The sequence below is a fragment of the Balearica regulorum genome, chromosome 1 (genome assembly GCF_011004875.1).
Source record: "Balearica regulorum gibbericeps isolate bBalReg1 chromosome 1, bBalReg1.pri, whole genome shotgun sequence".
Lineage (NCBI taxonomy): Eukaryota > Metazoa > Chordata > Aves > Gruiformes > Gruidae > Balearica > Balearica regulorum.
Window position 1 is genome coordinate 88,387,299 of NC_046184.1, and position 24,353 is coordinate 88,411,651.

General features: G+C 50.5%; 1 protein-coding gene across 1 annotated transcript in view; it reads left to right on the forward strand.

The window, feature by feature from the left end:
• FSTL1 (follistatin like 1) overlaps nt 1-24,353 on the forward strand; it is a 56,929-nt gene that overhangs the window by 26,781 nt on the left and 5,795 nt on the right. Inside the window, exons 3-8 of the mRNA XM_075764933.1 lie at nt 15,177-15,281; nt 16,540-16,669; nt 17,853-17,885; nt 19,547-19,677; nt 22,458-22,576; nt 23,368-23,480. Coding sequence (XP_075621048.1) covers nt 15,177-15,281; nt 16,540-16,669; nt 17,853-17,885; nt 19,547-19,677; nt 22,458-22,576; nt 23,368-23,480 — 631 coding nt within the window. The remainder of the gene's footprint in view (nt 1-15,176; nt 15,282-16,539; nt 16,670-17,852; nt 17,886-19,546; nt 19,678-22,457; nt 22,577-23,367; nt 23,481-24,353) is intronic.

The following is a 24,353-nucleotide window of genomic DNA, read 5'->3' on the forward strand; positions in this document are numbered from 1 at the left end:
AGCAGGGCTCGGAGCCCGCTCCCTCTAGCCCACGGCAGTACCTAAGTTCATAGCAAGTCCGTAACACCTCCTTGCTGTCTCCAGAGCAGTGAGAAAAGAGAGACAGGCAAGCGCTTGGGTTGTCGTCATTGCACGTGCCTGGCATCGGTTGCCTTCCCTTACTGGTTTGGGGCCAGATAGGCTACTGAAGTTCAAAGACTCCATTTTTAAGTGACTGCAGTGATGCACTCAGGTCCTTTACGTCTCTGTAAGTTGAGTCACCTCTGGGTGCCTGTATAGGCAAGACAGCAAGTCTGTTGAAATTGCCCATCAGGGAACAAGAGAGTCGGGAAGAGGACCCAGGCACCCTGCTTCCCAGCTGCAGAGAGTGCCACATTGTCTCTGCGTGAGTCCTGGGCACTCTCCGCTTCTCCAGGCGAGCCTCAGTATCTCTGTACCGCTCCGTAGTGCGGATCTCAGCCTCCCATTTGAGGTTCTGCACACAAGCCCCTGACGCCCATTAGCTCACCAGCTGGGTTTGGCTGGTGCCAGCATGGGGAATGATACTCTCCTCGGCTGAGAACTCTGCATCTCGGCAGGGAGACGGGCACAGGCTCCTCAGGGTCTGAGGGATGGGAAGCGATGGGACAGGACTGAGTGTTTGAGAGGGGACCGGAGCAGAGCAGGGATGGAGAAGGGTGTTTGCAGCCCCGGTACAATTCAGGCTGGGAGCTGCCTCATTAAATCCCTCCTGTTTGTGTTGCTGGAGTGACCCAGAGGAGAGGATGCTTTCCCTGAAGCAACATCTATCTGGGTTATCATAACCACCAAATGGAGTCGCAGCTTTATTTTTCTGTTTGTTTGGTTTTTAAAGTCAAGCCATGGGAGTCAGCATCAACAGTCTTCCCAACTAGACAGAAAAAAAATTCCATGATTGCGGAGAGAGGGCGAGAGATGTCTGCAACAGTTCTTTGTTATTTCCAGACACAGTCACGAAGAGCCAGATGGAAGGAGATGAAAGAATGAGAAGAATAGGTTGCTTTAGACACCAAACAACAATGTTTCAGGAATAAAGCCATGGGAATAATTTTTTTTTTTTTTTTTTTTTTTATTCCCTAGCTGAATTGGAGAGTCCAACCAAAAATTTCATTTCAGGTCAGCTGAAATTTGTTTTTTTATTCTCAACAGAAAAAAAAGAACTGACCAAACAAAAAGTTGCTAAGCTTATCAAAACATGGTTTTATTTTGTTCTCTTTAACCTTTAAGTTTACATACAACACTTCATGAAATATATTTCAAAATAAAAAAGGGAAAATAGTTCACTCATCTTAGAAATAGTTTTGGAATCAAAGCTGCTCCCCAAACTAGGCACCGATTTCCACATAGTTTTGGTCAACCTCAGATTGCCTTTTCCAGTGAATTAGCTCTCTGTCTGAAAAATGTTACCCAGCCTTATTTAGGAATTATGGGAAATCAATAATCACTTCTCTTGTTTCTTAATCACAGAATTGCCTTCGTGCTGCAAATGCTGGCGAGCCCATGCTGTGAGCTTGGCACAGAGGCTGTGGGGTGGGATCAGGGGAGCTGCGCTCTGGGAGAAGTGGAGGTGACTGAGTCTGCTTCCCTGGGACTGCACGCGTGGGTGTGGGGCGTGCCACTTCCAGCAGGCACAGCAGAGGTTATTTGCTGCTCGGTTAGGTTTACCCTTCATTTTATATACTGCTCTGCTGCTGTGAGAGGAAACGTAGTTTTAGCAGGTATATTGTGAGAGCAACAGATTGTAAGCTAACAGGTCGGGGGGGTATTGGGGAAATACCATCCATCTTCTTCACTGATAGCCCACACAGCATGGTTTATCTCCTGTTCCCTTTCTGTTTATGCTGGGTTAATTCAGATGAGATGGGGCACCCATGAGGACACACCAGTGTAAGCACAAGCAGCTTGCCTAAGAAAAAGCCTCGGTGTTTGGCAAAGCATCTTGAGCAAGAGCAGGTTCAGTGTGAGCCGCAGGGAACAGTGTGGGGCAAAGAGGCTGCAGGCAGCTGTGGCACCGATAGCCCGGTGCGATATCCGTCCTTGGGCATCCACAGGAAGGCTGGAAAACCTCAGACTTTGGAAGTTTTCTTCTTTCCTCCCAGCTGTGACAGTTACCATAGTGACTGGATTTTATAGTGTATTTCATAGCGATGTTACCAGTTTTCTCATGGCTTTCTCACCTTATCAGACCTTCCTCTTGGCTGTCTCTGTAAAAAGGTCAGCCATTAAACACAAGTCAGAGAGACTTTAAGCACTTCACCTATCGCAGAGGGAAGCCTCTTCGGGATAGGTGTGAAATGGTGTTGGCTCTGTACAGGGACTGTTTCAGGTGCTGGTGCCTGGGCTGGAGGCTTTCTGGGGGATAATAGGGGCAGCAGGAGTTGAAAAGAAGTAGCTGGTCATAACTCAGGGGTCACAGTTCCCCTTGCAGTGGGTCCCAGATGGCCCAACACTGCTACTCTCTGGTCCCATTGCAGGGCTACGGGGTAACTGCCTTTGCAGTTTAATGGGATTTGCTTGTTGCTGATGTCATGTTTCTGAGAGCAGGGAAACACACATGCACATCCCAATATCTATGCATGGTTTGTATGTTTGTGCAGCCCTTCCCATGCTCTTCTCGCAGCAAGGATTTTCACTTAGTTTTTATGGCAGTATTTTTCCTCTCCTCTTTCCAATACAAATGAGTAGGTGCACAACCCCTTCTGCCCGTTGTCAGGTCTTCAGTAGTAAAAGCTGAGGTTACCAGAACCTAGAGAGCTTTTCTTGGGTTTGCCCACCACCTCCTGAAATCCAAGTTTGCATGTCAAAAGTTGTAATGCAACAAAGCTTTGGGAGACTTGCCTTCAGCTCCCTCTGGCTACACAGACACGGTTTAACCTTTGATGGAGCTGTGCCTTTTTGGCAGATGTACCACTGATAAGTAGAGTCCAGGTTAGTTCCTCAGCCTTCCCAAACTTCTCCCCTCTTGCAGGTTTGTTTTACCCAGCTTGTATTTTCAGATTTTCCCATTAGTCTGATAACTATTTCTGACTATGGTTTCAGGAAGGGGCTGCTCTGTCAAGACCATGGGCCAAGAAAAATTATCTAGACAAAATAATGCCTAGTAACAGAGTCTATTCTGACCCTTCCTCACTGTTCCCATTGAGTAAGGGGGATCTCATGACTTTTCATGTGGTAAAGAAGCTTCAAAGGAGAGAAATGCCTGTGGTAGAGAGCAGTGTCCCCTGGGGCTTTGCTCTTGCAGAGCCATTTTCAGCAGAGCAGTTGAGTGGAGCAGCCCTGAAGCTGCTCTGCTTTAACGAGCTGAGCAAGTCCTTGACCAAGGCTAGAAGATGGGAAGTGCAAAACTGGCTTATTTCCAGTTCTGTTCTCACTCTTGCTCCCACACTGAGGCTGACTCAGTGCTTCCCTCCAATCGCACAGCAATTTCCATTGCTTTTTTGCAACGTGCTGTGGTAGAAAGGGGGTAAAGAAGGACCAAGGCACAGAGCTGGGAACAGGGATCATCAAATCCATTGCATTAGTGATGGGAACAAAACTACCGAGGTCTCTTGCGCAAGAAGCTGGAGTCTGCTGGTAAACCTCAGCACTTCCTGCCCACCACATTCCTCTTGTGTATCCAGTTACTGGAAGAGGTGAGGAGATGCCATAGGGTTGTAAATTCTAACTTGCCTCCAACTGCTCAGCTCACTCTGCCCTTCTCTGCTTCGGAGCCAGGTAATGGCTGAAAAATGTGCCAGGTTTGGATCCCATTTAGAAATAAATCATCCCAGCTGGCCAGAAGAAGAGGCAACAAAACTTACTGGCAGGAACAGTAAAATCTGCAGGACTTCTGAGTGTAAGAAAGAGGGGGGGACAAAGGATGGAAAAAGAGGGACTGCCACAACACAGAAAGAGCTGTGGGTCGCCACAGATTTAGGGGTTGAAAGAGAACATTTGAGGTTGTATATGGCATAAAAACCACCTCAGATTGGGTAGTGAGGGGAAAGCTGCTGAGCAAGTGCACCCCAAAATGGGGCAGATGATCTCAGGGTGCTGGGCTCTGTGGACTCGGACTTCTTCTGTCTTGCAGGGAAGGAGCACGCCTTTGGGAAAGTGCCGGCTGGCAGAGAAACCGTCCTTTTACTGCTGAGCCTGGGTATGCTTGGAGAAGGAGAGAGGTGATGGGGTCTGTTTTTAATAGCTAGGAGGAGTCTGTGATCCACAGCTCTGCTCAGGTCTGGAGGCTGGGACAGTGTTCCACCTCTGCCTGCCCTGAGGAGGAACTCCTCATCTTCCTCCTTCACACCCTCCTGTCAGAAGGGGCTTCCTCTGACCACTCCTAAGGTGCTGTGACTTGTCTTGTGCTACCCACGTACAGAACGGCCTCCTCCTGTTGAAATTCAGGAGTCAATGCTGGTCTTGTTTTTATGGTTTAAAACAGGATGGAGAATTGTGGTTGCCAGAAGCCCAGCCATGGCAAAACGGAGCCTGGCTCAGGGCACTCGGGGTCTGGGAAGGATGGTCGTACCCCAACTGGGAGTATGACTTGTGTGTCAGATTGCAAAGTGGTCCTGGCCCCAGACCAGGGAGCAAAGGGAGCTGAGCTGCTGCCTTCTAGTCGTTCTTGAGCAAGTCCCCTCCCTTGGGCCTTTCTTTTCCAGTCTGTCACGTGAGGAGGATGATACCAATCTCATCCCGCAGGTCCTGTGGGACTAATTTCATTTAGGATGTTTCACGTGTACTGAGATCCTTCCCTGTGCACAAGGGTTATTTTCTTATCCAAATACAAAGTGATTAACTGGATTCCTTCCCCGGAGAACTGTGGTGCAGCAGCAGCATCTCCTCTCCTCCCGTGGGACTGACTCTGCCCTGCTCGCAGCTGAAGCCTCTCCAGCTGGCTTTGCATGCACAAATCTCTCTCTGATCTCCTGCCTCCGTGCCTTGCCAGGAGCCAGCGCTAGCAAGAAAGTTCCTGGTGGCTGCGGAGGAGCTGGCAGTTTCACCGCATGATGCAGCAGGAGAGAATCCAGCCCCTTCTTCCAGAAGCACTGCGGGGATGTGTGGAGGGAAGAGTGCTAAGAGACAGTGCAGTTTTGGGCCATTACATTTTTCAGGCTGTGAGTGCGAGGGGGCTTTTAGGGTGAGCGGCAGAGCGAGGCTGCAGCAAGGAGGGCACTGCCAGATGCAGAGCTCCGTTCCTTCTAGCAGCCATTTTCCAGACTTGTTTGCGGTAGAGATTTCCTCTTCCCCAGACTCTCATGTCATTGTTCCCCTTCTGGGGCCTCACCGGTCATTGCCTTGTGGTGGAAAATATGAGGTTGTAGAGGCCAGAGCACAGGCATTCTTTCTAGGTTAAAAGGGAAAACAGAGTCCTCACGCAGTGGAGTCCCCAAGGGAGGTGTGCCTGGCTCCGTAACTGTTAGCAGCATCGCCCTGTAAGAGAAATCAACTGTTTGGCAGATGCCTTTCTCCTCTTGATTAGGTTGTAGGGAGAAAAGCCTCCTTCCTCCCAATTCCTGCTTCCCTTTCCTTTCAGGCACCAGCTCCTGCCTGCTCGCTGTGGGACGTGAGGAAGCCATGGCTGGTGTGTTAGGGCTGCAGTCCCCGTCAGGCGGCCAGGCCACGTACCCGCTGGGGTCAGTGGGGAGGTAGAGCTCTCTCTATCCACCCTACCAATCTCTGCAAGGCAAAACTGCCCAGGCAGTCTGGTTTTGCAGCAGTAGTAGCATCAGACATCTTCATCTCCCTGATAAAGCCATGGATGAATTCCCACAAGCAGGCTTCTGTGAGCAATGTTGTTCTTCCATGGCCCCATGCAGAGGTCACTGACCTGATGGACCCCCTTTATCACAGAGGTCAATTAGAGTCTGAGCTGCTCTCCTGCTCGATGGTCTGGTATGATGGACAGGGCCGGTTCTTGGATCATGGGACTGAGCAGCTAGCAAGGCAGGAAGGGTCACATACAAATGGGTGAGGTACAGGTTTTGCAGGGAGGGAACCTCCTCTGAGCTCTGGGAGTTGCAGGTCTCTTGCCTGCTTGTCTCTGCATCCAGGTTTTCTGGGAACACACCCTGATTCCCAGCATGGGCAAGAGATGTATGCTCTGGCTTGTTTCCCATTAGCAAAAGTCAGCTGATATTAAATATTCATCTATTAAGCATTCAAAAGCCTTTAAGGGGTTATGTTTCGTTGTGTGATATATTTAGTGAGCTAGTCTGGGATGTCAGCTGAGAATAGGAGGAGATGCAGGGAAAGATTTGGGAGGTGGGGGTGGTGCTGGTGACTGGGCATTGTGGATTGGGGCACATGCTCCTCCGTGGCAGGTGTCCCACAGGGAGCGCAGCGGCTCCCGGTGCTGTGTTTGCAGCCCTGGATTGCGGCTGGCTGAAATACCTTAGTGGTGGAAGCTGTGAGGGAGGGGTGAAAGCAGAAGAGAGATGGGGATCTGTCCTCCAACACAAGGAAAACGTTGGGGAGGGAGCATAAGGATCAGCATGGGAGAGACTGAAGGGGGGGCTGGAGTGAGACCTGCCCCCAGAGCTGCAAGCAGCGGTGGTGTTGAGTCTGCTGAGATGAGAGGCTGAGCCGGAGAGGTGTTTTGTGGGGCTCTGCAAAGGAACTGCAGCCTGGTTCCCTAAGGAAGCAAAGCTATGTCAGCAGGCTGTCTGTGCCTGCCTGCCTGCCTGCCTGTCTGTGGCCTCCAGCAAGTCTTGAATCTATCGGCCTGTTTCCGCCACAGCTGATAAAGCGGTAGAGGCCTCTGAGATAATGGGATCCAGCTGGTTTTGTGACTCTGGGTGACTGGCTTAATGAGAGGGGCCTGCGAAGACCCCTCCTGAGGAAGGAGTCCATACGCTGCCCTGTAACTAGCTGACAGACAAGCTGTGCAGAGAGAGCTGTTGGAAACTGGGCTTCATTAGTTCTGCTGCTTGCAGGATGGCTTTAGGATTTGGGGGAGGAGGAATCCTGAAGTTTTAATGGTGCTGGACCCATTTGCATCCAGCGCAGACCTCATGCTGACACCCTTCAAATAGGACATTGTTAGCATTGGGAACATTGTCAAATGCGTCTGGTCACAGTCCCCTGGGGAATCCAGCACTAGTTCAGACTTCACCAAACATCTTTTCTTTTCCTTTTTAACTAACTAGCTTGGGGACAGCTTATTTTCGAGCCTTCTGAGCTGCCCATCGATACCTTTGCTGGTCTGAGCCACAGGACATGTACCATGTGCCTGCCAGAGGCAAGGGCCCAGGGGGGTAGCTCCAGAGGGTGCCACTTTGGGACCTGGTAACACCAGACCTGAGGAAGGGTGCAGATGACGACCCTGCACCAGTGTGTTCAGCAGCCTCTGACAGCGGGTTTCATTCCAGAGTAGAGAATCATTCCACAGCCCACTGTACCATCCTAACAGTCACGATGTCCTGAGAGGTAGGTTGTATTGGAGAGCTGAACTGAGAATCAGATGTAGTTCAATCCCTACATGCTGGGCTTATCTCCATCTTATCTTTGACAACTGAAAATCATACCTTCCAAGTCAGACTTAAAGGTAATTTGTGTGGGGTTTCTTCCAGAGTCTGTAGATGTCCTGAGGCAATAGCCCTAAGGAAGAGAAATTGCAGTGCTCGCCTTACCTATCTATTTATGGCAAACCCAGCATCAGGGGTGCCTGCTTGTTTCATGCTAATCTGCTCAGTTTACGCTGCTGCCAAATTTCTGCCCCGTCACACCAGCCTGTTAGAGGATCCAGGGAGCTGCCACAGGAATTAGGTCGGGTTTGCGGGGAGGGGCGAGCACGTTGCTTGTTGGTCACAAACCAGAACAACGGGACAAATGTTCTGCCAGGGTCGGTGACACAAATGGCCAGAGGTGACAGGCTGCCTGCCCGTGCGTGCCCTCCAGCAAACATGGGATCTGCTCTCCCTGGACCTCTGCAGGAGGGCACCGCTGCCAAAAGAGCTGTTTTGCCCAGAGGCACATTTGGGTAATGGGATGAAATGCGTGAGCCAAATGCTTTCTCATTGCCATCACTGTACAGGAGTTGCTACGTTTTCCTGACACCCCCCCCAACTGCTCTGCTGCCTGGCCCTCTCTTTTTGGATATTGCAGCACAATGCAGCATTTCTCTCTACCAACCCCGCAACAGGGGAGAAGGGAGGTTTAGGAGTCAGGAGACATGGCTTCTCAGCTTAGCTTTCTGCATCATTGACCTAGCACTTTGTGTCTCCAAATCTTTCTCTATTGAGTAGAAAACATTGACAATAGATGAATGAAGCGCTAGGTTTTATGGCTGGATGTTGAGTTGGTTTAGAAATTGTGCAGGCAGTGCTGTTTACAGGTGGCACCTTGGCATGTTTGGAGACCCCTCATATCCCCTATTCCTGCGTCAGTCGTGGCAGGGAACAGGAAAAAGGGATGTGGATAGGAAGACGTAGGGAGGACTGGCTGAAAATACATAGCTGCAAAGCTCGTTTCTCCCTGCCTGTGTGGAGGGTCTCTATTGTGAATTGTACTGGTTATATCTGAAGACTTCCTCCCAGCTTTTGTTGCTGCCTTCCCTGAGGTGTGAGAATCTGCAAATCTTGCAACCCCAGATATCGTTTTGGTGCCCTTTATTTTTGCCTTACCTGCATGGTACTCAAGTTTGTGTAACACATGGGATTGCTTCCCAGTGGAGCTTTCATTGCTACAGCTCTAGAACACTTTCATTTCCTTGCATATCGGGCATGGCAAAAATGCAAAGCCTTGATTTTACAGAAAACTGCACAGAGCATTATAGGAGGAGTGAAGTCATTTTATGGATTTCCACAAACTGATGCCAAAAGAGCAAAAAGACCTGCAGTCTTTTTGTTGATAGCAGAAAAGCTTTTTACTCGCATCAGTAGGAGCAGGACAGCAGGTAGTATTTCTCCAGTGCAGCATGGGCTGCTGAGAAAAAGACTTTTGAGATCTCCAAGAGGAGATTTTTTTATGGAAGGATGTGCAGAACACAAAAAGCAATCTGAGAGGTTGTTTTCCAGCACGTTAACTCCCCACCTCGTAGCAAGAAGGTCTCCCTGCTTGTTTCCCAGAGCATGCATAATGGCAGAAATCCTTGCTGCTCCCTTCGGGTGGTGGGGCACCGTGGACATTTGCTCAGCTCTTGTCAGCAGGTGGAAGCTTGTTCTTCCTTACAGAGGTGTTTTGTCGCTGAACTGTTAATGGTTTCAGCTTTCACAGGCTACTTGGGAAAGTCCCCGTTTCCACCAAGTGAGGCCAGGCAGTTGTGGCTCAGTGTGGGCCAGGGGATGGAGCGGCCAAGGGAGAGCTGCAGTGAGCAGGCTCCCTTGCAAAGCCAAGGAGCCATGATGGCTCTTTTCCTTGCGCATGTGATTGCTCGTGTATCTTGCTGAAGACACAGATGGGCTCTCAGACACACACGCAGATGTGTGTTTGTGCAAGCACTGGGGCACAAGGGCGTGCAGACCATCTCTGCCGGGCACTCTGTGTTCAGAGGCTGTTGTGGGTGGACATACAGAGCGCTCCTGCACAGGCATGCCAGTGAAGGTGCACTGCACTGTGTTTTGGTGCAGCCTCACCAGCGCGGAGCAGGCACGACCACTTGCAGGACCTCGGGCCCCCACGCAGACCCGGGCTGCCCCACACATGGCACCGTGTGTCGGCACATCGAGCCACGCTCAGTCCCGGGCATCCGGGTGCAGGTGGGGGCTCGGAAATGCTCCCGACATCGGTGCTTATGCTGTGTTGGGGGTCCGACCCCTCAGTGCGGGTTGCTGCTAGAGATGAGAAACAGCCCTTCCTGCTGCCTAATTTTAGCTCTACCTTGAGGCCCTGCATTGCTGGTTGCCATGGTGATTCTTCACTGCCGGTGCTGCCACTGGCTTTCTCGCCTGCGGGTGCCTTGGAAATGTCTCTTTTTTTCCTCCTTGCTCCCCAGGAAGCAACAGCTGAGGCAGAAGCAGTGCATGTGGCTCGCTGCACTGTCAGTTCAGGTCTTCTGCTCAGCGCTTGCCCGTTCACATGCAAGAACCCTTCATCTGTTAGGTTATGCTTCCCAAGCCCCCGACAGCAGCGTGCATCCCTGTCCCCATTCAGCAAACAGTCTGGGCTATGCGAACATGATGCTGCTGCTGCTGCCCAGTTCCTGGCCCATGAGCCCGCGGCAAACAGCTTTCTCCATGGTCTTGGCCCAAGAAGATGTCTAAGGAGGTTGTGCCCCTGCAGAGGCCACGGGGTGAAGAGTCAGGAGCGCCCCTGTGCCATGGAGGATGCTAGGAGTCCAGGACCTCGTGCCCTGGCTTCATGCCCACCACTTTTACACCTTCCCACTTGCTCTCTGCGCAGCAGAGGAGTAATTAAAAGCATTGCCCGAAGGGAGAGAGCTTGGGCATCTCACCCAAGGCAGAAAAGGGGAATTGCCTTGTCAGGGTTTGCGGTGTGAATGCCACTGTGCAGCAATTAATAACGACTCTCTGCCCTTTCTCTTCTGCCTGCCTGAGCGCACTGTGCACAGGGCCGAGTGATGCTTCCCAAGCCCACAGTGACTGAAAAGGCAATGGCAGCTCTCAGTGTGCAAGCAGTGTAAAAACCGTGATTCCAGCCCCCAAATCCTGAAATTAATTTAAGGGCAATGACATTTAAACATTGTGGAATCTTTTTTTGTGTGTGTGACCTTGCACTTAAACCTTTGCAGTTCACATTTTCAAGCTTTTACGTGGTAGGTGCGAGGACGAGCTATTTAATATAGAAGTGGCAGCTGCCATCCCCACTTACTCACGTGATTCCAGCACGTGGAGCTTTACAAAGAACAAACATGACAAGGTCCAAAGTAAGATCAGAACATCTGTCACAAGAAACTGGTTTTGGTGGTAGTATCTGGGAGGTCACCAGAGAATCAGGAGTGAAGATTATAAAGCCTCATTTGCAGACCCCACTGTACACGTCCATTCACCCGCCGCCGTCTCCGTTAGACTCCCAGTTATGCACAGGAGACTCGGAGATTTGCTGGGAATACAGCTGGTAGCTGCTAGAGAGAGCTCCCGCCCTGCAATACACCCAGAACCACCTTAGAGCTGTGCCACCGTACCAAGCGGTAGCGGTGGCAACTGCTAACTTCATCTGTGTGCAAGGTGGGGTAGATGTACGGTAGCAGAGGTGAGGCTCTTGGGCATTTTGGGAGGGGGGCGTATGAGTAGAAGCGGCTATGGTTTGTTGGTTGTGGTTGAAGAAAGTATGGTTTGTGGGGTGAGCATTGCAAGGATGGGGGGCACAGGGGGCTGAGTTACTGCTCTGGGAACTGGCCTGGGAGCTGAGAGCTGCTTTCACTAAAGGTGGAGCCAGCACCCAGCCTGATCATTCTTGCTGCTCCTGCCGGGAGGGAGGATGAGCAAGCTGAGTCTGAGAAATCCTGTGCCAGAGTGAGAGGGCAGGCAGAGCAGCTTGTTTCCTTCCTTTCTCTGGCAAACCCCTGGGGTGGAGATAGCCATGCCGGGACGTGGCAACCAGCTCCGACCCACTGCCAGCCTAGGACAGCTTAAAACAAGAGAAAGAAGTAACTAGCAAACCATATTGCTTTGATTAATAAGAAGAATCAGAGTAAGATGGTGCTCTAGCTTGGCAGGAGGCTGTTCTGGCGGTGCCACCCTGCCAGCATCCCCACCCAGTGGGGTGCCAGTGGGAGAGCTGCGGGATGGCTCCTGGGCTCCGGCGGTACAGGGAGAGAGCTGTGGCCAGGATGTCTGCATCACAGGCCTGGTTTCCAGCAAGGTGTCCAGGGGAGAGGAGTCTTGCAACCCGAGCTCAATCCCTGCAGATGCCTGCTGAAGCCGGCTGCGGTTATAGCAGTGCCATAAGTCTCAGGCCAGGAGGCAAGAGCCAGGTTTGGCATCAGTGGGCACGGCTGGGAGCTTAGTGCTGGCAGTCCTGCTTGGCCACGGGTAAGGAGAGGCAGAGCACTGCCATCTATTGCCGGGCACCTGGATTACAGACCTCGGTGGTGGCAGTTCAAAGCCGTGTCTACCTCTTTTATTTCTGGTCTTTGGCTCGGTGAAGGGATGTGCATGTTGTTTGAAACACTTTAAATGAATCAGCACTTCGTGTCTACAGTGCATTTTAGGCGTGGGAGTGTCCTAGTCAGACTCCAGCCTGGGAAAAATTGTTATTTCTTTGTGCTTTTTACAAAATGAGTTGTTATTCCTTTTCTGCCCTAAATTGTATGAGATTGCTTTGTGCAGAGAAGTACCCGTGTTGCTGCATCCCACCCCAGAAGCACCTAGATCATTTACCCCAGCCCTCTGCCAGAAGGCAACTAGGGAGAGGTGGATGCAGCAGAAGGGGCAGAGTGTCTTTCATAGCTCTGAAATGGTATGTGAAAGGAGGACAAGGGGTCAGAGGGAGGATAACAGGCTGTCTTCATGGGGTGAGCAGGCCTGGGACACGGTGTACGTTTCTGAGCTAAAACTGGTGTGTCTGAATACTATATTTTTATCTTACAGGGTAAGCAGCAAGATAGGAATGTTTGCAGAGAGCAGGAAAGTTGTTTGTCGCTATGCGAACCTGGGGGGAATCCTGCAGTGCTTTGAAAAGAGATGACAGTTCCGGGAGTTCAGACTTTGGAGACCCTAGTTTAATTCTCTGCTTTGTCATTAATTTCCTTTGTGACTCTCATTTCATCTAACATTTTCCACCTGTACGTTAACTAGCTGGTTCAGGTAGGCCAGCAGATGATATTCTGAAGACCAGGGCAAGGTCTTTCAGAAAATGATCTGGCTGTCACTGTGGGCAGTTCAGTAAAGACAGCAACTCACTGTGAAATTGTGGTTTAAAAGCAAAACAAAATAAAAGAAGAAAAAAGAAAACTAGGTTATAGAAGCAACAGGAGAAAAAAATGTGCTCAGCATTTGTTGTTATATGTATCAATAATGCTTGCTTCTCAGGCCAATTCTGCTTCTTTTTGATCACCTACTTTCAAAGTATATGATGGAAGTAGAAAGATACCACAAATGGACAGATGTTAAGAATAATACTCAGATGAGAAGGTAAAAAAACCTTGTGTATTAGAGAGAAGAGTTGAGCAAGCCAGTTAGCTAGCCTGAACCAGCTACTTAAAGTACAGATGGAAAATGTTAGATGAAGTGAGAGTCACAAAGGAAATTAATGACACAGCAGAAAATTAAACCAGGGTCTCCAAAACCTGAACCCCTGGAACTGTCATCTCTTTTAAAAGTCTGTGTTGGTTTTGCGTGGCAAGGTTTTGGTAGCCCGGGGGCGACAGGGGTGGCTTCTATGAGAAGCTGCTAGAAGCTTCCCCTGTGTCTGACAGAGCCAATGCCAGCCGGCTCCAAGACGGACCCGCCGCTGGCCAAGGCCAAGCCAATCAGCGCCTCTGTGATAACATATTTAAGAAAGAGAAAAAACAGTTAGAGAGCGCTTTTGCAGCCCGAGAGAGGAGTGAGAAGATGTAAGAAACTCTGCAGACACCAAGGTCAGTGCAGAAGGAGGGGCAGGAGGTGCTCCAGGCGCCGGAGCAAGATCCCCCTGCAGCCCGTGGTGAAGACCATGGTGAGGCAGGCTGTCCCCCTGTAACCCATGGAGGGAGGATGAGGGGGTGTAGCGATTCCACCTGCAGCCCGTGGAGGACCCCATGCTGGAGCAGGTGGAGACACCTGAAGGAGGCTGTGACCCCGTGGGAAGCCCACGCTGGAGCAAGCTCCTGGCAGGACCTGTGGATCCGTGGAGAGAGGAGCCCACGCCAGAGCAGGTTTGCTGACAGGACTTGTGACCCCGTGGGGGACCCACGCTGGAGCAGTTTGCTCCTGAAGGTCTGCACCCCGTGGAGGAAACTCACGTTGGAGAAGGTCGTGAAGGACTGTCTCCCGTGAGAGGGACCCCACGCTGGAGCGGGGGAACAATGAGTCCTCCCCCTGAGGATGAAGAAGCGGCAGAAACACCGTGTGATGAACTGACCGTAACCCCCATTCCCCGTCCCCCTGTGCCGCTGAGGGGGGCGGAGGTTGAAGCCTGGAGTGAAGTTGAGCCCGGGAAGATGGGAGGGGTGGGGGGAGGTGTTTTAAGATTTTGGTTTTATTTCTCATTCCTCTACTCTGTTTTGCTTAGTAATAAATAAGATGAATTCCCTCTCTAAGTTCGGTCTGTTTTGCTCGTGATGATAATTAGAGAATGATCTCTCCCTGTCCTTATCTCGACCCGTAAGGTTTTTTTTTTTTTCGTTGTACCTTTTCTCCCCTGTCTAATGAAAGAGGGGAGTGATAGAGCGGCTCTGGTGGGCACCTGGCCCTCAGCCAGGGTCAACCCACCACAAAGTCCAAGAAAAAAAGGCATTAAACTGATAAAAGTAAATGGTCTTTTTAACTGAAAACATGATTAATCATGGAAATCTTCCCTGCTAGGTGTCACCAGTTTGGGAATGCAGTGGGACTCAAAAAAAAAAAAAAAAAATTGACAGTTACGTGAACAACAAGAATACTTGTGATAACTTTGGCTAGGAGAAAACCGTAAAGCGTATAAATTGTGCTTCAGGGCATAAGTCAACTGTTGGCTCTCAGGGACCAGGAAGATATTTTCTCTGTGAGAAGGTTACTTTATAATTATCTATGACAGTGTTTCTTCCTTTGAAGCGTTTAATCTTGACCAGTGGAGGCAAGATAATGTGTCATGTAGTTTTGTGAAGTTTTTTTTGTGACAGGGGCATTATCTGGTGCCTGATGGCTATTTCTTCCACCTGTTTGGTATCACACCTTTCTCCAGGGTTATGTTCACCACCTTCTTAAATGTCTCAAGCAAAGACATTTCTGCTCCCTACCTTCCATGAAAAAAAGTTTTGAAGACAGCAGTCCTTGACATGAGTGATTTTTTCTTGCCATTTGTTCTAGACTTTCTCTTGCTCATGTTTGCTCCAGTTCTCCTAGGCGATTTTCTGGGAATGACCTCAAGGAAACCCTCTATTGTGGGGGCTGTCGCCCTAGCTCTTGTGTCTGCTCCTGGTTATTGTCTGAGCTGTCCATCTATTGCAGTCATGTCTCTCTTGTTCTGTAATGTGTGCCTTACCACCCTAGAGCTCTTTGCTCCAGTCTGCAAGTTAAATGTGTTATTTTTTTAAAGCTGTGCAGCTGCTCTTCCACGTAACTTGATGTATTTTGTGTCTCTTACTTTGTATCTTGCAGGAAGAGCCAAGGAGCAAATCCAAGATCTGTGCCAATGTTTTCTGTGGAGCTGGGCGGGAGTGTGCAGTGACTGAGAAGGGAGAGCCAACCTGCCTCTGCATTGAGGTATGGGGGCAGCACAGGTTCTGCGTTTGGGACAAGTGTCACCGCCATCACCCCTGGCTGGGTTTCAGTCGTTGGAAGGGTCCCATGATGGGGATGAGGCTACGGCTGTTTTGGAGCAGCTGGAAATTCGTAGTGGCTCTTCAAACAGCAAGGCTTTTCCCAGTGTGGTGTGGGGGAAGAGCCCTGCAGGGTATTGTCTGGGGCTTGCAGCTGTGCTGCTCGCACAACTGCCTAGGGTCTTCACATGCACGGGAGACTTGGCTAGAGGTCTTCTGTTGAGAAAGCCCAGTAGGGTATTGATGTGCAGCTGGCTTTGGAGGGCACTCTAGGGAGTGGTCTGCAAGCTTCAAGACAGCCTGCCCTCACTGGCATCTTGTTTGAGGAGGCTACCAGCACCCTATTAAAAAAATCAGCTTTTGTAAAAAGGAAATAATTGTGGTAAAGTGCTGTGAGGATGAATAGCTTCATCCAGCAGGGAGCCGGAGATGATTAGAAGTCTTTCCCAGCTGTAGAGACACAGAGTCTCCCTGCTCTGCTCTGCTCTGCACTTTCAACCATTCCTGCCTGGCTCCTGGGAATGGCCATGTGGCTCTTTGTTCCCCCTTTCTTCCCTCGGAGCCTGCAGCTCTGATACAGCCAGCCTGGGCACTGGAGAGTAAAATGCCCCGCTCACAGGAAGAGAGCCTGTCACTCTGGGTAGGCTTGGCCAGACTGAAAAGGACGGGAGAAGGAAGCCCACAGCCTGAACAGTGGCACTGGCAAGCTCTCCCTCTGCTGTAGGCCGTGCTGTTTGCTCGTGGCTGATGGCTTATTCCATGTTCGGTTGCAGAAAGGTGGAGCGCACAGTCTACAAGAGATGTGATAGAGCTGAGCAAGCAGAGATGCACAGAACATTCACAGAAACACTTCCGGGCAGGCATGTCCACGGCAGACAGAGCAGCAGTTGCAGGATTATGCTCAGTATTTAGGCTGAGCACTGATTCCTCCTGGGCTCTGCTTTCAGGAAGGCTCCTGTCGTGGTGGTGATGGAGGCTGGGATGAAGTGAAGCCTTTGAACCCACACCCACAGACTTCCCTGTGCAGGTTTTTCTGGGGGAGTGATGATGGGTGGGTTCAGCCTCTTCCAAACACCTTTTGAGCCAAGGGGGGCTGTTCCAAGGGCTTCTGTTGAGTTGGGCTGATGCCGGGACTCACCTGCCTCCCTCAAGCTCTCTCAAAGGGGCAAGGTAAAATGCTGTCTTCTCTGGCTCTCTCACAGCAATGCAAACCTCACAAGAGGCCTGTGTGTGGTAGCAATGGCAAGACGTATCTGAACCACTGTGAGCTGCACCGTGATGCCTGTCTCACTGGCTCCAAGATCCAGGTGGATTACGATGGCCACTGTAAAGGTAACACCGGCGATGAGGGCTGGCTGCCCTCTAAGGGAGGGAGAGTCGGAAGCCAAGCATGATAATAAGGCAATGCAGAGGCCTCACCAGCCAGGACCTTGTCCCACAGTTGCTGAGCAGGCTAAACAGGGCACGATAGCCAGGTTCAACCAAGAGTCCATGTCACCAGGCAAGTGTGTGGCGATGAAGTAGTTCTGAAGTCCAGCCATCAGGTCTGGTGATGGTAACCAGAATCAGGCACAGGCCAGTAATTGCCAGACAAGTCTGTAGTGGTGCATTCTATAGCAGGTGTGTGATCAAGGTGGGAAGACAGTCACCAGGTCAGGGCCTAGATTAGCAGGGTCTATGGGAGGTCTAGGAATGGTTGCAGCAGAGCTGGAGACAGGCATTCCTACAAGACAATCCCAGGCAAGTCTAGAGACTGAGACATCAGCTGAAATGGAGCCCCTGGGATCATGGGTAGAGAGTGTGGATGGAGGCCCTAGGTGAGGTTGGCAGGGCCATTAAGGTCCTCTTTAGTGCACTCAGAACCCTGATGCCTTGGCTGTGGTGGGATCTTGGAGCTGTTGTCTCCCTGGGTTGCTGGGCGGGGGACACTCAGGAGAGCAGGGCAACTTCTTGCTCTTGCCTGCCTCTCACTGAGCTTGTGCACTCAGCCAGGCGGGTTTCTCAGTCTACCTGCTGAGGAAAGGTCAGACTCTCAGGATAATCCTCCAAAGCCCATACTACCATCCATGTTGATGAGGGACCTCAAGAACTTCAGGAACAAGGATTTTGCCTCAATGGTGGGGCTGTTTAACTCACCCCCACACCAGCCGCACAGTAAGAAAGTGTTTCCTTCTGTTCAGACAGAATTTCATGTGTTTAAATATGAGCCCTCTGCCTCTTGCCCTGTCACTGTGCACCATGGAGAAGAGTCTGGCTCAGTCTTCTTCATTCCCTCCCATCAGATTTATAAACATTGATGGGATTGCCCCTGAACCTTCTCTTCTTCAGGCTAAACAGTCCTCAGCGTCCCCTCAGGGTGACAGATGTTCCAGTCCCTTAATCGTATATGTGGCCCTCATGTTTCCAAAGACTACCAGGTTCCTCTGCTCTTGCCCAAGAGGCACCCAGGGTGGGAAGAGGTTCATGTTGCTTCATGTTGCATCAGAAATGTCCTCTTCTGTCTTTCTATTAACAGAGAAGAAGTCTGAGAATCCAGCTGCAAGTCCAGGTAAGAAGCCATCTCCTTTCTGGCTGGGGCCTCTGTATGCATTTGGGAAAAGATGGTGAGGGAAGGTCTGCTGGGGGAGCTGCACAGCTCTCTGTGAAAGTCCTACCTCTGCACTGGTTGTAGCAGAGTCTGAGTTGATAAATCAGCTGAAATAGGGTGACCCAGCTCTTTACTCCTGGGTAACCTGTCAGAACTCATACATCTCCTGGGCTCTTCACTGTGCTGGGATGTCTCAGGGACTCAGCATAGACAAGGTGCAGTGAAACCCAGTTTGCCCCGAGGGACACAAGCTGTGCTCCTCACCCAGACTGAGGGAAGAAGCACTCTTTTACCTAGTTCATTGGGGATCTAAGGCACAATAACTGTGCAGTGGTTGTCCCCAACTGCAGGAGGACTCTTCTAAAAGGAGACTTTGCTTCAGGAGTGGTGAAGCTGGGTGCAGAGGCAGAGTTACGTAATGAAACCAGGGCATTGTCAGGGGAGTCAGGAGGTACAGCTGAACTGCCTCTCCCATCAGCCAGCAAGATGATCTTAAAGGTCTTTTCCAACCTAAATGATTCCATGATAAGTCTCTTTGATTCTCTGTGCCTGGTTTCTCCCCTTATGCATTGCTGTGTGTACTTAGGCTATGGATTTTAGGGCCGTGGCCTGTGCTTCATCAGGGAACCCTTTTCCTATCCATGGCCTCTAAGTGCTGGAGCTGTATAATCATCAACTTCAACTTCCTAGGACACGAGAGCAAACCCTTGTACAAGCTTAAGGGAAAGGACCATGTCAGACCCTGGCCACCACCTTAAAGTAGTTTTAAGGAAGTTCAAAATAAAATGTGCAGAATCTCTATGGGGGTTTTTAGTTGGGTTTTTTTTCATCTGTCTACCTGGTTGTGATTGTAGTCACTGGATTCAGAAGGAGATCCTTAGTGTGTGTAAGTGACATGAATGCACACTGATTCCCCTTCTGGCTCCATTGACCTCTGGGCGGGTGTGACAACTCACAGAAGCCAGAAGATCTAGGCTTTCAGTTTTGCTTCTAAATGCATGGTTTGGTACTAGCACACAAAGCGATATCCACCTAGAGAAACCTGTGACTGTGGAGAGCACTGTGAACAAGCCCAACTTGACCCCCTTTCATTTTCAGTCAGAGTGGACAAGTCAGGGCTTTGAAGAAACGAAATCTCCTGAGATAGTAGGCCCTAAAATTCAAGTCTTGGACAGCGTGGTGGAAAGGCTTGCTCAGTCTAGTCTTCACCCTTGCAGAGGATAGAGGTTTTGGTACTTGAGGGTTGATGGCCAAATGCCTCTTCTGCACAGCATCGGGAAGCCTGAGGACACAGTCACCTTCGTCCCTCTGTCTGGGGACGAAGATGAGTCAGCTCTGGGTTATTCTTCCACAGGCTTCGCAGATGGGAAGGCAGAAAAGAGCTTTAGCAGGAGTGTTGTTTTCTGGCCTTGCCACACGGTGTCACCCACAGCCCATCCGCCATTCAGCACATGACACCTCTGCTTTGATCTGGCAGTGGCGCGTTTCCAAGGATGGAGGGGCTTGCAAACTGCCATCAGGGCTGGCTGGCCTTTATTTCCAGTAGTGTTTCTGTGATCTCACTGCCAACTTAATTTCTCTCATCCTTGCTTTTTCTTCTGCTGCACCTTCTCCCGTTACAGTTGTCTGCTACCAGTCCGACAGGGATGAGCTTCGTCGCCGTGTCATCCAGTGGCTGGAAGCTGAGATTATCCCAGACGGCTGGTTTTCCAAGGGCAGCAACTACAGCGAAGTGCTGGACAAGTATTTCAAGGCAAGTAGAGCAGCACCTGCCTTAGAGGCCAGAGAACATTTCTTGCCCCGTCACTGCAAAACAGCTGCCATGCCCCCACCCAAGAGGCTCCAGTGTGGGATGTGCCTGTAGAGCTGGGGGCCAGAGAGGTCTGGTATGTCCTACAGCATGATGTGTTACGCATTGCTTGTAGCAGCTGCTGATGGAGCCACTGACACAGCTACGTGACAACCCAGACCTGGAGCATCCCTGGCTCCTGGTGTCTGACCTGCCCTGGGGAAAAGGAGGAGGGCAGGCCAGGTGTGCCTGTGGCAGGGGAGAGAAGAACTGATCTCAGGGGACCAAAGATAGCCAGGGGAGAAAAGGTGGGCGAAAGTGCTGGAAATGCAGGTAGAAGGAGCAGGAAGCTGGGGCAGGGACTGTCTGTCCTTTGTTCCAGACAGTCCGAAGGACATGTTGAGATGGGGATAGGGGACACTTAGGGTCTTCAAGGGGAGTATTTGCTTGCAAGGAGTATGGCCCAGTTGTGGCTGAGAGCTGGCGGTTCCCTAGTGCTCTGCAGAGAGAGAGAGAGGAGTCATCTGTGAGTCTCAGGCCCTGCAATAATCCCGTTCCTCTTCCCTCCTCCCTGTCAGTCTGTCCTTCAGCCCATCCCCACCCCCTTTTGTAACCAGCAGATCACACGCTGCTCCCATGCTCCTGCCACATGCACTCCTTAGTCCCTCCCCCTCACGCCTGGCTCCTGATAAAGACTTCAAAGCATTCAGGATGGAGCTGAAGGAGCAGGTGGGGAAAGGAGGAGAGTGTTTAAATCATAAGCTGTTGACAGCAAGAGATTAATGGTGCCTGACAGGAGTTAGCACTGCAAGCAAATTTGCCATGGCAATGGCACCCCCTGGTGAGACAGAGGAGCTGGTCCCCGAGCTCCAGAGAGCATCTTCGCCTTTGTAGCCATTAATGCTGCTCCATCTGTGGAAACCTGCTTGTGGCCCATTGCCTTGGGCACCCCCACCGGTGCCTCCCAGCACCCGAAAGCTGCAGCGTCCTGCAGACCGGAGCTGCTCAGTCCCTCCCCCTGCAAACTGTGCTGTCCCCAGCTGCCTTTGCAGTCTCCCCAGGCCATAGGCTTTGCTGAAACACATGAGCCAGCCACAGGCTTGCTCCACTGCCGCCACGCAGCCGGCCCCATGCCTGTCGGTGTGCTGGTGCAATCCCGTGGCCGCAGCTCAGAGGCAGCCAGCCTCCTGTTCTCTTTACTGTCCCCCTTTTTCTGGAGCACTGATCCCAGGCACAAGTGGGTGAAAGTTTCCATGACAAGCCATGCCTTTTTTTGGACCAAAGCAGGAATTTCCTTCTCTGTCAGGTGGTAATCCACCATATCAACAACCTTTAAAGCTTTGAAATACTTTCAAAGCAGAATTCAGAGCTTGGGACAAATCCAAGCAAAGCAAACTAAATGGGTGCAAACACACGCAAATTTGTGTCAACCATGAGGGTCTGCTGTTGCTGGAAGAATTCTGCTGTGCCCAGCCCACGGGACTCTGCAAATGGCCTGACTCCTGCTCTGCAGGTAATAAACACTGGAGACAAAGGTGGCACAAAGCTTTTCCCTTTTTTCCTTGATAGGGAGGTTTATTGATGTGGCATTAAGCTGTTTCCCTCCTGGAAGCCTGACTTGTGTGGATCACTGGGATGCGGGTTGTCAGGCAGGCCATGACCTTGAAGGACATTATTTCGAGAGAAGTGAGGCCAGTAGTGGGAAGCTGCTCTGTTTTGGAGGGTCTCTAGGGGAACACATAAATGCAGACCATACCATTGAAAGGCAAGAAAACCAGCTTAACTAAGTCTGGGTGATTAAGAGAACTGCAGCCACTTTCACAAGAAATAGCAGGATCAGAGGCTTTAAAGTCTAGTAGAAGTTGACATGTTAGAGGAGCAGTTATGCAGGCTACAGCGCGCAGAGTAATTTTCTTAGCCCTGCAGGTTTCTCCTGAACCACATAGAGGTAACAGAAGGCAGTGTCTCTTCCAGCATTCCTGGAAGCACTGCACAAGGAGACACAGTGACCTGCCCCAAGTCACACAGCAAATATTAGCCGGCAGCAGCCTGTGTGCAGAATTTATTTTCCCCTCACTGCAATGCAGCTGTCTTTGAGGGGGCCCAGCAGTTCCCGCTGAGTGCCCAGCACTGTAATATGACATCTCCAAACAGGAAGGCAAAATGCAATTACTTCTTTGGGAGTACAGCCAGGATTTCGGGGCTAAAAATCCTGCTCTTCAGTGCCAGGAGTCCTGTCAAGACCTTAAGAAGTTGGTGGTGAGGCGTTGTGCTATTGCATTAAATTGTTCCTTCTTTGGGATCAGCAGAAAACTGCTTCCTTTGATTTTCCTCTTTTTCACTGTCACAGGCACAGCTTTGGATTTACACTTATGGGAAAGCTGACACCTCCTTGAATGCAACTGGTCTGCTTTAAAGGCAGGAGGTATATAAGAAGGCTAGGAGCTGGCTGGAACAAAGAGAAGAAACGGGGTTAGAGCCATAAATCAAGCAGCAGGAGGTGAATGAGAGGCAGTGTAGCTTATTGGTGAGAACAAGACTAGGATCATGTCTCCCAGTTCTGATGCTAGTATGGATATGTTGCTGCTTTTCTCTGAGCCTCTGTTCTTTGTGCAAAACAGGGATGATGCAACCTGTTTCACTAAAGCTTCTAAAATGCTAAGTACATATGGAAGAGGGGGAACGAAGAGGTACCCTGAACTGATAAATCAGACCCTCTCACATCTTCCCATCTTTCCCTACAGAGCTTTGACGACGGTGATTCTCGCTTGGACTCCACTGAATTCCTGAAGTTTGTGGAGCAGAATGAGACTGCCGTCAACATCACCACCTACATGGACCAGGAGACCAACAAGCTGCTCAGGTGGGCAGTGGACAGGAGACCAGAAGGAGGGCCAGGGGGCCAGATGTGATAGAAGGGGACGTGAAAATCCTCTCAAGGAAAATACCAGTTAGGGCTTGCACTAACAAAGATAACTGTGTATGAAGTGGTTCCTCACTTAATTAGGTGTGAATACCACCAAAAGGAGCAGTCCCACCCCTACCCTTCATGTTAGGCATGTATTCCAACCCTCTTTTGCCTTAAATCTAGTAGGTGTGAAGCCAGAAGGTGAGTTGGGTGACAGAAAAATTGTTGTCTTTTTTATTTCCTAATAAATTAGCTTTCCAGTGGACTTTACTCACCTTTTGCCTGGTAGCTAGGTCCAGTGCAAGGAAGATGGTGGGAAAACACAGCTCATGGGCAGCCTGCAGTTAGAGCTGGTGCAAGCATCGCATGAAAATGTAGCCTGATAGGTTGCTAGTTTTCTGTGTGTTTGCCACTATGTGTGGGACAATGAGGAGAACAGGCTGCTTGTGGTTAGGCTGTGCTTGCATCTGTACTTGTGTGACAGCACGTAGATGTCAACAGGGTCCTATTCCTGTTGTTCTGAGTATCTCCTCACTTCCCAGCCCTTCGCCAGCCAAGGGAGTATTTTGTGTCTGTTTTTCTTTTGTCTGTATGCAGTGAGGTTTCCTCAGAGAAGCCACTTCTGCCAGGCATCTCAGAGCCTTCCTACTTATTAGTGGGTTTACTCACCTGTACTCTGAAGCCAGTAGAGCAGGGACCTGCCTGGTAGAGCCCTGTGCAGAACATGCCTCTGTGTTTCCTTTCAGGGGACTCTGCGTAGATGCCCTCATCGAGCTGTCAGATGAAAATGCTGACTGGAAGCTCAGCTTCAATGAATTTCTCAAGTGCCTCAGCCCATCCTTCAACCCACCAGAGAAAAGTAAGAACTCCTCACTTAGATTGGGGAACCAGGGGGGTCCTGGGAATGGTGGAAAGAGAGACCAGCTTTGGGCCAGACAGCAGATGCTGTAACTCCACTCCCAGAGATAATGTTGATACGTGTCTGCCTCCCATCTGACAGCACCCCTTGTCCCTGCATTGTCAAAAGTACTGCTTTTTCTGTCCTAGAGCTCCCACAGCTCTTGTGATGAAAAAAGTTTGGATTTTAGAAGCAAGGGCGTAGGTCAAATGGATATGGTGTGCTTGGAAGGTCAAGGCATGTATTTAACCATGCGGAGATAAATCACGTGAGGAGTTCATGTCTGGATAACTTAAGAAAGTCAGACCAGACCAAAGTCCTGCTGTGCTCTGCCTTTCACACAGAGAGCCTCCCTGATGAACATCTCAAAGTTCACTATCCTTCCAAATCCTGCTTAGTGCTACAGTTCACATGGAAGCAGCTTAGTGTTCTGCTGACCAGGCATGCCTAGCTATTCATCTAATTGTCTCCTCGGGGGGTGCTGGTCCAAAGGTGCCGGATTTATGTCCCATTGCAGTGGCACTGAGGAGCAGATCAGAGGCTATGCTTCTTAGGGAATATTAAGTTGAACTCTCTGTTGCCTTTTTCAGTGAGAAGCTAGGGATGCTGCGCCTCCCCCAGAAAACACAATCACCTGGTTTTCACTTGACACCATATAGGGCCTTTAGTTCTTTGAGGGCCTCAACTTTAATACATTATAGAGCCATGAGAAGAATTGTGAGCTGAAATGAGAACCCTCCCCCCCTCCGCCCTTTTTTTCTCAGGGCAACAGCAAATACACAAATTATTTCCCCAACTTCTCCCCACCTGGAACAGGAATTGTTTCGGAGCAAC